General features: G+C 36.0%; 4 protein-coding genes across 6 annotated transcripts; 1 reads left to right on the top strand and 3 right to left on the bottom strand.

Annotated features, from left to right (window-relative positions):
• LOC108660569 (heavy metal-associated isoprenylated plant protein 25) lies at window positions 271-1,627 on the bottom strand. Of its 2 annotated transcripts, XM_018114598.1 has the most exons (4): window positions 1,412-1,627; window positions 1,178-1,259; window positions 908-1,071; window positions 400-737 (listed from the first exon to the last, which is right to left on the bottom strand). In XM_018114598.1, the coding sequence occupies exons 1-4, from the start codon at window positions 1,421-1,423 to the stop codon at window positions 729-731; spliced, it is 267 nt and encodes an 88-aa protein (XP_017970087.1). In that variant the 5' UTR covers window positions 1,424-1,627; the 3' UTR covers window positions 400-728. The 2 variants fall into 2 exon arrangements, with proteins under 2 accessions (XP_017970086.1, XP_017970087.1); XM_018114597.1 differs by having other exon boundaries at window positions 271-1,071.
• On the bottom strand, window positions 1,933-3,398 carry LOC18610507. Of its 2 annotated transcripts, none has more exons than XM_018114594.1 (4): window positions 3,137-3,398; window positions 2,890-3,041; window positions 2,712-2,793; window positions 1,933-2,248 (listed from the first exon to the last, which is right to left on the bottom strand). In XM_018114594.1, exons 1-4 carry the CDS (start codon window positions 3,381-3,383, stop codon window positions 2,085-2,087), a joined length of 645 nt encoding a protein of 214 aa, XP_017970083.1. In that variant the 5' UTR covers window positions 3,384-3,398; the 3' UTR covers window positions 1,933-2,084. The 2 variants fall into 2 exon arrangements, with proteins under 2 accessions (XP_017970083.1, XP_017970085.1); XM_018114596.1 differs by having other exon boundaries at window positions 3,140-3,398.
• Window positions 4,049-8,090, bottom strand: LOC18610505. Its single transcript, XM_007046197.2, has 6 exons — window positions 7,682-8,090; window positions 6,544-6,629; window positions 6,337-6,459; window positions 5,374-6,204; window positions 5,044-5,257; window positions 4,049-4,948 (listed from the first exon to the last, which is right to left on the bottom strand). Exons 1-6 carry the CDS (start codon window positions 7,971-7,973, stop codon window positions 4,410-4,412), a joined length of 2,085 nt encoding a protein of 694 aa, XP_007046259.2. The 5' UTR covers window positions 7,974-8,090; the 3' UTR covers window positions 4,049-4,409.
• Window positions 11,749-15,361, top strand: LOC18610503 (dihydrolipoyllysine-residue acetyltransferase component 4 of pyruvate dehydrogenase complex, chloroplastic). The gene is made up of 6 exons (XM_018115394.1): window positions 11,749-12,819; window positions 12,922-13,113; window positions 13,254-13,341; window positions 13,445-13,515; window positions 13,601-13,684; window positions 14,967-15,361. The coding sequence occupies exons 1-6, from the start codon at window positions 11,905-11,907 to the stop codon at window positions 15,069-15,071; spliced, it is 1,455 nt and encodes a 484-aa protein (XP_017970883.1). The 5' UTR covers window positions 11,749-11,904; the 3' UTR covers window positions 15,072-15,361.

Genomic DNA, 15,636 nt, shown 5'->3' with positions numbered 1-15,636 from the left:
TTAATACATATATTATTAATGATTAGCTTTTTAATCATTTCGGTTGTAAACTTTAGATATTAAAAATTGATCGAAATAATTAAATAAATTACTACGCTTAACCGATTAATCGAATTCAATTAATTTCGATTTAAATCGATTTATACTTATCTTAATCCTATTCGCATTCCTATCTTTTTTTCCCTAGGATACAGATATGACTTGTTGTTAAGCTTGAACGAAGTGGAAGGCATTGCCATCAAAGAAAGTGTAAGTTTTCCCCTGGAAAAATACAGAAAGAGAATCAAAATTATTGTCCAAAATTAGACTTTCCCATTTGCAATTCATGATTTGTTAGGATGAGAAAGTGCTGTGAGAGCGCAATTTCAGCAATGGGCGATAGAGGGACATCATGAAAAGTTGGAAAAATGCATCATTCCCTGGATCTTTGCCTGCCTCCAAAACAAATCAATGATTAAGCACAAAGACCCAAGGACAAAAGCAAGTTTGTTTAATCCACTCCGAGGGGATGAATAGCAGTATGGAAATCTAAGATAATGCTACACATTTTCTATGTTCGGAATCATCTGCTGAAAGTGTCCATTGTTCCTGGCAAGCAACAAGAGTTTTGGGAGCAGACAGCTAGAATCCCGGTTTTTACTGAACATTGAATTATGGTCACATTCTATGGTAATCCTGCAGAACCCTTTTCTGTCAAAAGCTTTTCAAGGTATGATACGGACTGGCTTTCATTGTTCCTGACAAGAAACAAGAGTTTTGGTATCAGATAGCTAGAATCTCAGTTTTTACTGAACATTGAATTATGGTAACAATCTATAATAATCCTGCAGAACCCTTTTCTGTTTTCATGGCTTTCATAGCCTGACATAAAACTTGAAAGAGTTGAGCACAATCACTGGCTGCTGACCATCGGCGTTTGGTCTGTTTGTTCTTCGCTGATCTCCTGGATTTCCAGTATCTCTACTCTACGGTTCATCCTCTTTCTTATCTTTATTGCCACATCTGATGGTCCAAACCTCCCGCATATGCTTACCCTGCATTGCTGCTTCTCGATCACATGTGTCTCTACTTCTTCAATGTGAAATGACAGAAAAGATTTTCAAGTTCATGAACGCAGAAAAACTGAAACTTGTCCAAATGGAGGGGACATTTTGAAGTGTGTTAATGGAGAACTTACCTTTTATATTAAGAAGGATTCTTCTCATTTTCCTGTAACAGCCATGGCAGTCTATGTTAACTCTCATCACCATGCAACAGAGCTGCTACCATACAAAGAAAAAAACAGAAAGTGTCATTAGTATTGAACTCTTCTGAAATTTAGTGAAAAAAGATCAGTGTGAGCTAATATCTAGCTTTGAATAAGCAGGGAAATGAGAAGAAATGGCTCATGAAGATGCTGTCTTAAACTTGCCCTTCCTGACATGAACTTGGGAACTGAAAAGAATTGAAGATCAATGATTGGAATTGATTTTGATGGTATTTCGAAAAAGTTTTAGAAAAGGAAATGTGGAATTTAGAGAATTCAAGGGATCAAGGACCAAGAATATCTCTACTTTTGGCTCTATCATAGGAATTTCTTTGCTGCATTTTGGAATCTGATTCTGCCTAGACCAGCAGAAAAGCTGCAAACTTGGTTAATTAACCCATAACTTGAATACCAAGTTTTCTTTACTTCCTAACAGAAAATTAAGAGGGAGCATCCTTTCATGAAAATGCTGGGTTACCCTGCACAGGATTGTGAAGTATCCTTTTCTTATTCACAAAGATTTCTGTTTGCATTAAATTTTAAGCATCAGTTACCTTGGATTTTGGTTTTCCTGAAAGACAAGTATCAGAAATAGGTTTCTTCAATTAGAAAAGATCATGAACTTGGCTGATCAATTCAGACACATCCAACCATTCACTGTGTTTCTATATACATTGCCATTCAAGTGAGACATTACCAAAAACCAGAACATAACTGCATGTATTATTCTTTTTTATTTTTTGTACAACAGTAGGTATATATACACAGAATTAAGGCTACAACAAACAGTCTTTATACAAAAAATTCTGTAGCATGTTCGATGTTTCTTGATAGGTATTCACCTCCGGGAAGAGCGAAAAATCCTCTTGATCATGGCCATTGTGCTTACAGGATTCCTGTAAATAACAGGAACCTGCCTTGAAGCTAAGTTAACAATACCAGGGTATCTACAAGTGAGTGTCACCTTCTTCTCCAACACATTCACCAAAACAGAATCTGTGTCTGCCAATCCAAAAGAAGAGATACAAATTCATGAAATTTTCTAATTCTGGGTTAAGACCATGATCCTGGCTAAATCTGATGCAACTAACTATGATGTAATATGTCATTATATAAACTTCACTGTCATACAAGGTGTTTTGTTTTTCTTTCTTTTCCTTTTGTTGGATTAACAGTGTCGAGAGCCGTCTTTACCTTACTAAAGACAAAGAAAAAGGCATCAAGCATAATTTTAAAGAAACTTTTACAAAATCAAAAGTTACCCTTCCCAATTTCCAGACATTTTCGACTCGTTTCTGTTTCCTTAAAGAAAGTTCTACCAAGATGACTTCTTTGAAACTAGATACTCCATACAGTACTTCACCATTGTTCAAACTCCCCTTGTCATCTAAAGATCCTCGGAATCGCATTTCATGAAGCTGAAATATATCTAATTAGCACAGTTAAGATATTGAAGAACACTTACCATTCATTCTTGACATTATGTCTGCTATTCTTCTTTGACACTCTGCACATCGGATATCTGCTGAGAGAACAACTTCGTGGACCTGTTCGTCAGCAAAGAAGCAAAGAAGTACCAAAATCTCTTAGGAACTTCACTCAACAGGGAATAAAAAAAGAATACAGAGAGAGAGAGTACAAACAAGAGGCATCGATAAGGATTCAACAGAGGCAAGGCAAGTTCCAGGAAGCAACAAGCTCTTTGGCTTGTTGAGTTCAACTCTCGGGACCTCCTTCTTAGCCTGACCAGGAAAAACCATAGCTTCTCTATGCCTTATGTAAACACTGAAAAGGTCTTCATACAGAAGAAGAAGAAGGTACCAAGGTTCAATCCCAAGACTGCAAGAAGGAACCGAAAAAGGGAGAATGGAAAAGGATCTAAGAACACACCACCTCCTGCCTCCTGTTGTAGCTGCTGAACTACTGATGGAGCAACCCCATCTCTTTGAGATGCTTCAGTTTGGAGGGTGAAGAAAGAGCATCTCAAGCCGATAACAAGAAAGTGGAAAGGGTCTTTCTTATGCTTAGTTGAAAAAGATGCTTCAAGGTGACCCACACCCTGCTTTTTCCTGTAATTTTTTCTCATCCGTAATAATTCTTTAAAGAGGTTGCTTATTGCACCAAACTCATATCCCATGTCCAACTTTTAGTTCATTTAATCCATCATGTCATAGTTAGATTATGTACGACCTCCCACAAAGAAACCACTAGTGAGATTTGCTTTAGAATAAGACAGAAACTCTTCAGAATTTTAAGAGGATCTTCCCTAAATTGCCCCAACTCCTCTATACACTTAAAAGTGATTGTTTATTTAGCAAAATTAAAAGAAGAAAAATGGCTGGTTCTTGTTTCCAATTGAAATAAATTCCCAATTTTATAGAAAGAAAGAACTCCTTTATTAAAAGCGTAATCTTTTAGTTTCTAATCAACAGATAGAATGGCCCAACAATGGAAAGTGATAATGACAGGGATTAAACTCCTTAATATTGATATTTACACGACAACTACTAGACCCGCAATGGTTTTTCCTAAACGATGTCGTTTTTTGAAAGGTGGGAACCACTGCCATTATTCTGCCTATGGACTGATGCTCTCTGTACGAAACATAAGATCAGAAACAGTGTGAACAGTCCTGGAATTGGCAGCTAAGACTAAACAAAATTCCTACCAACGAAACAGAGTTGCTGCACAGGGGAACCAAAGTTCACAAAACAAGACATTAAATGTTGTCGACTGTCGAGAAGCCACGCAATGCTGTTCGCAAGTTACAATTTGAGACCATTTAACCCAAAGAGCTCGCAGTTGAAACATGCAACAGAAGGAAAGTGTAAATTTTTATTACCAGACAAATGATATACAGATTACATGAAAGCAGGAATCCTCCTGCAAACATCCTAAACAAATCAGGCTGAGTAGGTTAGAGATCTACGAGGTTAGTTGTGCTGCATCCAAAATTGTGGCCTGAAATCTGTTAGACTCTAGTTAGAGACCCAAAGGGCAAAGTTACATACAAGTACATAAACGAGGAGATGGATACCATGGACCTCTCAAATGAACATTTCCAACACAACATTGCATCCAGGAGGAGCACTATATGAAGGAAAAGCAAATCGAACTAAAAAACTGAGAGCAACACGTCCAAATCTCCAATGAGAAAAGTCAATCACCTAGTCATAACCAAGCTTGTTAGAGGCGGCACTACTGAAGAACTGAATAAGGGATCACCCCTGTACTTGCAGTTATCATTATCAAGTTTTAAGGATGCAGGGATCAAAAATCTTTCACAAGTAACAGACCGTGTAACTTCTGCAGTGCTTTTGATACGTTTACGACCGCAATTCTGCTTCTGTACAGAGGTCCCAGTCCCACGTCTTCTCTTCCTAGATGACTTCCACTTCAACTGGGAAAGCAGATCATCCTTCGAAAGATCTGGAACAAGACCCACATCTTTTGCCCTGTCATTTCCAGGTTCAACAGGAGAATCATTACAACCAATGGTGGCACCCTTAGCAAACTGTCCACCATCACCAACGGTGGTTTTGACCAAATTGCAATCATAGGATTTGCCTGCATCTTGCTTTCTGCCCCTAAGTATGGAACTCACAAGATCATGCCTCTCCTTTATATTTATCCACCGGTTTCCCAGCCATTCCTGAGAAGGTCTTACATCACCACTGTCAAAGACTGATTCCCGCTTTTCTCCTGCAAATAATATAACAAATCAGAGCTGGAAAAAAAAAACTAAAAAACAATACAACATCAAACATTTACATTCAGATTTGAAGTATTTTACAAACCTGGGAAATAAACATGAAGTTTATCTTCTGAATCCTTCTTAAAGACAATGCCTTCCCACCACCCACCATGCCACCAGACATCAACAACTGACCCAACATCAATACATGAAGCACTGCCTTTAGGGTTTTGTGGAGATGGACGTATAGTTGTTCTTCCACCAAAGCGGATACCCATTTGATCAGGAACAGCAACCCTAGACGCCAAAATCCATTCCTACAACATAAAACCATGAACCATTTAGCAACTTCAGAAGAAAGGGTCAATAATATGAGTTTCATTATTACTACATCCTGTTAAGTCCGTAAATTAAAAACAATAAAAATATATACCTCTAATTTATTAGCTTCATCAGCTGCATCCTGAAGGTCTTGGTATTGCACCTTCACCTTATCTTTGTGCTTCTTGATTATCAGAGCTCTAAACCAGCACCCCCTAATACCACTATCTTGAGCTAGTATTTCAACCTGGGAACCTACTTTTAAATGCTGAGAAAAATTTTGCTTAGCCCCATCAGCAGACAAGAATGCAGAACTCCCTCCACTTAAACTGAATGATTCAGTTCCATTTTTTCCATTCCCCATATCTAGCACATCTGCACATGATGCATCCATTGACTCTCTGCTGCCACTGAAATGCAAGCACACATCATCATCTTTTGACTGACGATATTTCTTTCTAGGCCTGATCCCAACACCATCATCAACATTCCAATCTGCCTTCTGGTCATCAGCACGTTGCTGATGACTCACGCAATCATTCGAGAGAGAAAGACTATACATATATCTAAGTATATCTTGTTTCCAATAACCCTTAACTTGAGTCACATCAAAAGGCTTGACATCATCATTTTCGAACTGCTTGCAGCATACAAATGGCTCCAGCTGAGTATGCATTGCCTCGTTCAAATATTTCTTGAAATGCTCAGGACTAAGGACAGTAGCCAATCCATCTATGCATTCAATACTGAGATCTTGAAGACAAAGAGAAGAGAAAATCTCTCTGGAATTATAATTGTGAGGCAAAACAATACCAACCTCATCAATTTTGTGAAACCATCGTACCACAACCATCTTGTTGCCTTTAGAGTCCTCATACAAATCTTCCAAGTACGCAACAAGTCGTTTATCCTCCTCAGCTAAGACATAGACAAAGTCGTGAATCTGAGAAGGTTTTAGGAGAATGGAACGGAAAACGCCAAAAATGAGTTAGATAATGAAGCCATAGAATGCACAAAACCTTAAATGACAAAGCACAAAAAAAAAAAGAGGATTAATAAAGACAATTACACTCACCGAAATTATCACACCATTCCTACGGAAGGACTGATAATGTTTTCTTTTTTTCCTGCATGTCCATGAAAAACCTAACCAAAATAATTCTTTAGTATATTGGCCCAGCTTCCGTGATTGAAAATCCTGTAGGAGGGACAAATTCAGATATTATCACATGAATTTTATAATGGCCAGAAGAAATCCACAAACTCATAAAAGCATCCATACCTTGAGGGCTCCAAAATCCAAATTGTTCACATCTTTGCCATAACGAAAGCCATCAACCGAACAATATGGCTCATGAGAAGGTAAATCTGTAAATTTTAAATAACAATTAGCAAAAACAAAGATGTATATTCCACGCCATGAGATTACTCGCAAAAGAAGAAAACCACAGAAAGACCAGACGAGAAAAGACACTGATACTCCAGAGAGGACCCAAGCAAAAACCAGATGCACACAATAATAACAGGTAATATATATCTTAACAGGATTTTTTTTTAGCATTCAAAACGAATTAACAGCTGATTTTGTGGAGATGAAACTTTGTTTATTGAAAGATGTTGACCTAGATATTTGAGGGCGGTGACGCTTTCAATCAGCTCTTAAAAATTGAATTAGCATTCCTGCAGCCCAGATCATAGTCAGTTAACATTTACCACGGTCAAGGGTTGAACCAAATGGAACAACCCACGCCAACCACAGAAATACACGACCCCAGCCAAAACGAAAGCCCCCAAAAAAACCAAAAAAAAAAAGGAGGGGGAGGGAGAGAAGAAAAGCCCCAGCTTACTTGAGAACAAGAAAACAAAAAAAATCTTCAGTGTAAAGGCCAAAATAAGCAATCAAGATAAAGGGAAAATATTTTTAAAAAGAAGAAATTTTACAAATCTTCCAATTGGTAAATATAAAGAAAAAAAACAATAAAATATCTCAGGCCGGCCGACACCTTCGTTTCTTCAGGCGAAAAGAACCAGCAAACTTGCAACGAAAATAATATATAAAAATTTTTAAAAAAAAAAACCATCCTGGGAAAAGCAACCAAAAAGCTTGATAATATTCATCAACCCGTATACCAAATTATATTTTAAAGAAATATCGAAATTTGAAACTAAATTAAAGCAGAGGAGTTTAAAAATCCAATACAGAAAAACTGCTTGTTTAAAAGAGAAAGCGAAAGCCCTAATAAAATCAAATCCCAACACAATCCTATCAATAATCACCAGAAACGCTCAGATCTAGCAAAAACCCTAATAATTTGAGCTCGCCGCAATCTCCAAAAACCCCTGAATCTCCAAAAACCCCTGAATCCGATACCTAAAGAATAAAAAAAACAGATAACAATAACAAAAGTAACAGTAATTACCTGAAACGACAGAATTAAGCCAATCGACAACCTCCCTGCGAGACTTGAGCTTGTGAAAAGACGTCGAAGAGAAGAAAAGGGAACGATTCTTAATAGCGAAATGATAAGACATATGCCTCACGCTTTTCTCTTTCCCAACCACAGCCAGATCCGAAGCCCCATCCCTTTTCTTCAAATAATAATGAACCTCCCTCATTCCTTTATCGCTCGAAACATTCGCCTCCTCCCAGCTTACATACGCCGCCGTGCTCGACGCAGGCGACGCCGCCGATGCCACCGCTACTCTCTCCATCTCTAATTCCAAGAAAGAAGAAGTTTCGAGAGGAAGATGAGAATTTTCAGATAAAGGAGCTTCAAATTCGTGCGAAAAAATAAATAAAAATAAAATTTCGTGCGCTTTGAGAGGGAATTTGAAAATTTATATGCGGGAGGGTTTTGGGAGATTGGGAATCAACGGTGAGGATTACATATACGAGGATGGCAGGGGAGGGAAATCAATAGGAAATTTCGGGGGTATTGCCCGAAGAGTGGGGCAATTTTGGATTCCTAAAATACCCTTGGTAAGGCTTTGGATTTACTTACCCCTTTGTTGTTTATTTTATTCGTCACATGTCGCATTGGGGAGAACAGGACAAAACACAAGTTGAGGGAAAAGAAGTAGTGGAGCCCGCAATTAGCGGTCTAGGAAAAGGTAGACGCTCTCAGTTTGATCGCCAGCTGTCGGATTTGATGTATTTTCTATTTTCAATTAATTATTTATATATAATTCAGTAAAAAAAATTTCCCCATTTTTACCTCCATTTTTTTTTAAGGATAAGATAAGTCAAAAATTATAATATTAGCACATTTCCTAATTTTTAGAACAAATTTTGAAAACAGAAAAAATAAATTAAGGATTGAATTGAAAATTTTGAAAATTGAATCAAGGATTTGGCTCTTCTTCATTATTATTTGTTTTCTTAAATAAGTAAATAGTTTTTCTATCATCTTACAATCCCATTATTTCATTACCAAAATTTAAATTTTAAAGTTTTTAAAGAGAAATTTCAAATTTTAATTGTTAAGATATTCATATTAAAACCCTTTTTAATGTGCTTATCATCATCATCTATCATTTAGGATTGAGGCATTAATTTTTCATGAATTATATATCTATATATATGAATAGTGATAATGGACATATTGAAATAAAAATACTAAGTGAATTTGTGTTATACAAAATATAGTTCAAATAGAGATAAAATTAAATGCTTTCAAAGTTTGATTTCGGTTTTTTTATAAAAGGAATTCAGTTTTTTTAATTTTAGAATTTTCAAAACATATTTCACCAAATTAATCATTTACACATCTTATTAAGAGAAAAGCATTTCATCTATAATTATTTTTATTACTATCTTATATTTTTTCAATTACGGTAAAAATTTATGTAGAGATCCATCACACAAACATGACATATGTTTAGTTTTTCACTCAAAAAATTTATTTTATTAAATCGAATTAATAAAATAAAATATTAATCAATCTTAACGATTTTTTAATTGAACAAATATAATACATTAAAGTAAAGGTCGAATCTTTTTATTTATCCCATGCCAAAAAAAAATATTAATCAAAATAAATATTGAATACAAAATGTAAATATATCATTAAAAAAATTTTATAATCTTTTAATTCCCTTTATTTTTTTTATATATACTCTTTAATTCCCTTGTGTATTAACCATATAATCTATATTTTTGAAGGCATTAGTGAGACGCATGTTTGAACTACGCCTACATGCAAGGCATGCTTGCAACTAATATGGCGTTTTGTACAAAATGATATTATTGCTTCTTCTTTTTTTTTATTAAAGAAAGGTTGGAAGGTTCACTTGTAGTCATATTATTATATAAACAAATTATTGAATTTAGTGTCTCAAGTAATCAATTCATTTAAAATTATTTTATATTATAATAACAAATATAAAATTAAAGTTATTGAAAATAAAAATAGATATATTCGATTTTAAAAAATTTTAAAATGAAGTAATCGAAATAGGTTTTAAAATCAAAATAATTAAAATTGACTTATATTCCATTGGTTCAGTAGATTTTAATATTTTTTAATTTTAGTATATATTAGTAACATTTATATAATATACATTATATGTACAAAATTTTGAAAAATATTTATTAATAATGATTAGTTTTTGATAAATTTAATTATAAATTTTAAATACTAAAAATCATCTAAAAAATAGAATCAAATTATAAATTAAAATCACAAATCGAAAACATATTCGGTCGGATCCGAATTAATTTTCACCGTTAAAGTGAAAACGGCAGCATTAACCGTTGATAACCGTTTCTTACCGTAACGTTATCGAGGCCCTTTTGATAATTAAAGGTAAAAAAAAAAAAGGGCTAAAAATAGAGCGGGACAAGTCCCATCAAGGCCGTCCTGCTGATATTCTTTTCTTTCTTTTGGTCCCGTCCTTTAGCAGCCACAATGGAATACGGAGAGAGAGAGAAACAAATTTTAATACGGCAGATTGTACTCTCCACCGCGCGATTCCATCTGACCATCTGACGGGGCAAATCAAGTGGTTGCGGCGCAGCATCAGCGTCGTCATGCTTGGTTTTCAATAGCAATCTTAACAATACCCACCGAATGAAGGCAAAGGAGATGACGTGGTCTATCCGGCATGGCGCCAAAATGACAGCTAAGCCGGCCCGCGTTTGTGGGACTTATCTTATTTTCTCATGGCGGGAGGTTTGAAAACAAATTCTGACCGGTCGCCTTTGCTCAAAGGGAAGGGTTGTTTCCACAGGTATTTGCCGGTAACCAGAGACATAATGCTCTTCATCCAATTTTAACGGGCCAGTGCTCAAGTCAAATCGGATCCACTTGTTTTACGGCCCAAGGCATCGATCTACAGATAAAAAATTGGGGTTAAACAACAGAAGTTCAAAGCCCAAGGCTCTAATGGCTGCCCCTGCAATTAAGATCGGTAAGAAAAAGTGGGTTAGGTTTTGCTTGGTTTGGACTGAAAGTGGTTAGCCTAACTACCTATCTCCTCTTCTTTTTTTAAAAAAATATTTAATACATCATAAATACATAAATTTTATATATTATCCGTAAATCAAATAATATTACCTCATAAATACATAAATCATTGATAACATATAACTCTTAATCATGCAAGTCTTTTGAATTAAAAATATGAACCCGTAATAAGTAATATCAGAACCACTTAAATCTTCATTAATGTTGATATTCTATAAGAGATATTAGAACTAAAATAAACTCGGACCAAATTAAATCTCATTCTTTATGAGTTCCTTTTTTCAAAACGCATCTTTTTTATTAAAAATGTGATCCAACTTTGACACTTTCCCACTTAAATTAGAAGCATCAATGAGTAATTAGCCAAAGTCCATGGCTCTTTTCAATCCTTTAAGAAAATTATCTTATTATACAATATTTATAGGATAAAAGAATATTTTGCAAAAACCTAGATTCCTTCATTGTCCTTCGTTTAATCATCTTAAAATATGCTATGAACCATTGAGTTGAAAATCTCAAACAATGCTAATTAGAGATTCAAAAGATGTATTTTTTTGCACTAACCTTCATAACATAGAAAGAGCCCAAGTTTTATAACATAAAGATTCACTCCACTTATCCAACGATTTATTAATTAATGATATTAAATCAACTATAATCAACTCTCAAATAATAATTTGTATTCTCAAACTCAACATCTTGTATTCGTATTTCTTTTATATATTTTTAAATAGAAGAAATTATACATCAATTATTATATCAAATGTTCTTATACTTAAATTCTTTCATCCCAAATCAAAAGATATATATATATATATATAGAATTCTAATTTTCAAAGGTAATAGCAAATTTCAAATTAAGCCTAAAAAAACAAAAATAATTTAGATCCAAAATTCCAAATATATTGAAAAAAGAAGGGGTCCAATTGAAAAGAAGAAAAAAGTTGCTAGCCTATAGTGTGAAATTAAAAAAACCAAAATCCAGTTAACGAACTCTAGTAAGGGGCGATGGAAACACAGTTGGGTAGTTCATAGCTTCCAACCAACTTCTCCTCGTCTTCTCCGCCGCTCTCTCCCTTCTCACTGTTATTTTCCCTCCATTCATTTCCCTCATCAATCATTTCCTTCCTCTCTGTTTATCTCCGAATCATCTCCAGAGGCAAAGAAACGAGAAAACAATGGCTTCTCCTTTCCTCTCCAACACCACCATCTCTTTCTCTTCTTCCCTCTCTTCCTCCCATCTTCCTCGTCTTCTCCCATCCATTTCTTTCTCCCCGATTCGTTTCAAATCAAACCCAAGACGAATCCTGATCGTCCGATCCAAGATCAGGGAGATTTTCATGCCCGCACTCAGTTCCACCATGACTGAGGGCAAGATCGTCTCCTGGGTTAAATCCGAAGGCGATAAGCTCTCCAAGGGAGAAAGCGTCGTCGTTGTCGAATCCGACAAGGCCGACATGGATGTCGAGACTTTCTATGACGGCATTCTCGCTGCCATCGTTGTTGGGGAAGGCGAAACTGCCCCTGTTGGCGCCGCCATTGGTATCCTTGCTGAGACTGAAGATGAAATTGCCGAGGCTAAAGCCAAAGCTGCCTCGAAATCAGGTGCTTCAACCCCATCTGCTCCTCCTCCTTCTCCAGCTCCGGCTGCTACTTCAACTCTAGCTCCCCCGAAGCCAGCGCCGGCTCCCGCGCCTGCGCCAGTTGCGGAGGGACCGAGGAAGACCGTTGCGACACCTCACGCAAAGAAGTTAGCGAAGCAGCACAAGGTGGATATTGAATCCGTGGTGGGAACAGGGCCGTATGGTAGGATTACCCCTGCGGATATCGAGGCAGCCGCCGGGATCGCGCCTTCGAAGACAAATGTGGGACCTGCAGTGGTCGTTGAAACTACGCCGGCTGCTCCACCGAAAGCTACAGCTGCTGCTGCCGCCCCTTCTAGCCTGCCTCCTCCAGTTCCGGGGTCTACGGTAGTGCCATTTACGACAATGCAGGCTGCCGTTTCGAAGAACATGGTGGAGAGTCTTTCAGTGCCCACATTTCGAGTGGGGTATCCGGTGACTACAGATGCGCTTGATGCCTTGTATGCGAAGGTATATTGAGTTGGATTCTTTGATTTATCGAATTGGATTATTTTTGTTTTGGGATGGCAAATTCGTTTTAATACATTGGTGTGTTTTTTTTTTTTTTATTAGGTGAAGCCTAAGGGTGTGACAATGACTGCTCTGTTAGCGAAAGCTGCTGCAATGGCACTTGCGCAGCACCCTGTTGTGAATGCAAGTTGCAAAGATGGCAAGAGTTTTACTTACAATAGTAACATCAACATAGCAGTAGCTGTGGCTATCAATGGTGGCTTGATTACCCCTGTTCTTCAAGATGCAGATAAGGTTAGTGATTATATGTTTTGATCTTTAATTATTGGAATCAAGTATATAAATTGCTTGTTTTAAATGATTATATGGTTGGTTTTTCTATTGGTTTCTTATAGATTCTAATATCTTGACTCACTGGAATTGTTTTGGCTCAGTTGGATTTGTATCTATTGTCTCAAAAATGGAAAGAGCTGGTGGAAAAAGCCCGGGCAAAGCAGCTTCAGCCCCAAGAGTATAATTCAGGTTCTTACTGCTTAATGGCTTTACTTCTGGTTGTAGTTTGAGTAGGTAATTGAGATTTGACGTGTAGTTAATATAGAGTAAATCATAATTGACTTGCTTGCAGGGACATTCACTCTGTCCAATCTGGGCATGTTTGGAGTGGACAGGTTTGATGCCATTCTTCCCCCAGGACAGGTGAGTGTTGTGGATGGACTTTCTGCCTCCCCTGATGGGTTTGATTTCTCTACAGTTGCTAATTATTTTTTGGAATGATGATCAGGGAGCTATCATGGCTGTTGGAGCATCAAAGCCAACTGTTGTAGCTGATGCTGATGGATTCTTCAGTGTGAAAAACAAAATGCTGGTGAGTCCAGTTTCTATTTCTGTGCCAAAAACAATCCCTTTTGAATTAAATTATCTTCTGAACTTTAGGAAAAAATATAAATTAGGACAACTGATTTCACATCTATTGCGAAAGACATACTATTATTTAGTGTTAATACATTTAAAGTTATTGTGTTGTGGCAGAATTGCATATTTCATTCATAATTTTAGTCCATGCAAATATAACAGTAAAAAAAACTGCAAGGATCTGAGTCTATCTCAGCAAAGTACGTTTTAGGTACTAGTACTCTAATTTTGTGGAGTAATCATCTTGCTGTGTTGAAGAGTTCACCTGTTATTACTCTTCATAATTTATACGTTATAGCTTGTTAATTGATATAGAAACTTTTGAGGATGATACTGGATACAAATCACAAGAAAATGAAATCAATGGACTAAAAGGGAATTAGTAGGAGGAAAAGATTCTTACCAACAATGGCTCCCTCCCAAACTAGATAATTTTCATTCCATCTTCTCGCATTTTCTTCATTGGTTTTAGCCCTTTCAAATTTCCAAGTTCACTTTCTTCCTTATGAAAAACAATGGCCAGCTCTAGACGTGCAGCCTTCAACACATTGTTAGTTATGATTGATTGCTATCTTGACCTCATACTTCTTTGCTGTTAAGTTTAATTAACTTGTTAGAAAATTCATGTAGTCTTGAAATCTGCCACTGAAAAAAAAGTAAGGGCCCATTAAATTTTGGAAAATGTGTTCCGCTTTCCATCTCAACTTTTACCCTAAATATGATCAATAAAATGAGGTAAATAACAAATTGGAAAACAAGGTTTCCAAACTTAGCTAAAAAGTTGACAAACAACTTAAAATACTTGTCCATTTTTCTATCAAATTGGAAAGCAGGAGTTTGCAAATTTAATTGTTTACTTTATTTCATTGATCATATATGGAGGAAATATTTCTCCAAAGCTGAATGGGCTCTAATATTTCTTGCTGGCGTTGTATACTTTTATTTTTCCAAATAAATTATCTGTTACATGAGAGTGGTTAGAAGTCTTCTTTGTCACCATAATCATATTACTGTTAAAGGTATGTGCTACAAATGTTATCATGAAGTTTTGAAAGAATATTAATCAGAAATAATTAGTTTAATTGTTACATTAGGTCCTTCCGTATACTGGTGAATATTGTATGCCTTTCATTTTTAATATTTAATATAGAGGAGTCCTTTCTAAACTTTTGTCATAGCTAAATATTTCTAAAGAACAACTTAAACTTGGTTGGAATGTGATTCTTCTGTTTCAGGTGAATGTAACTGCTGATCACCGTATTGTCTATGGTGCTGATTTGGCTGCCTTCCTTCAGACCTTCTCAAAGATTGTTGAGAACCCAGAAAGCCTGACTTTGTAGATGATGCCGAGGTGTTTATGCAATGAAGTCACACTGAGTATTCTAATTTGGCCACTAAGCAGAGATGATTTTCTCTCTATTTAAACAGATTGCCTAGCTAAGGAGCCTGTTTTTTTCTTTTTTGTAGCAGTCCATTGTGTTTGTATTCCATTTTGTTTTCTTTTTAAGGATTTCAGGTGCCATTTCAGATACAGTGGAGTTAGATTTTGAAAGAAAGGAATAACAACTTGGAAGTTTTTGACAGAATGAAATGAAAATTGTTTTGGTAAGAGCCGTGGTTTCAAACTTTATTTTGAAGTGTTACTAGATTTGGCAATGAACATGAGTATTTAGGCCACCATCATAGATTCACAGGTAATGATGGCAATGTGTAAAAACTTAAATTTAACTTTGGAAATATGAAATGTTTGTAGAGCCTAGAGGAATAGAAATGTGAATATTATAGATCTCGATTAACTATTTCAGAACAAGTAAGAAGATATCGTAATGGATCTGATTCGGATTTAGATATCAAATGATCTTCTGTTTCAGAACTAGGAAGAAGAATTTGAACAAAAACAGAAAA

Source organism: Theobroma cacao, chromosome 2, assembly GCF_000208745.1.
Source record: "Theobroma cacao cultivar B97-61/B2 chromosome 2, Criollo_cocoa_genome_V2, whole genome shotgun sequence".
Lineage (NCBI taxonomy): Eukaryota > Viridiplantae > Streptophyta > Magnoliopsida > Malvales > Malvaceae > Theobroma > Theobroma cacao.
Note: the sequence above shows the minus strand (reverse complement) of the source record. Positions and strands in the feature narration are given on the sequence as shown.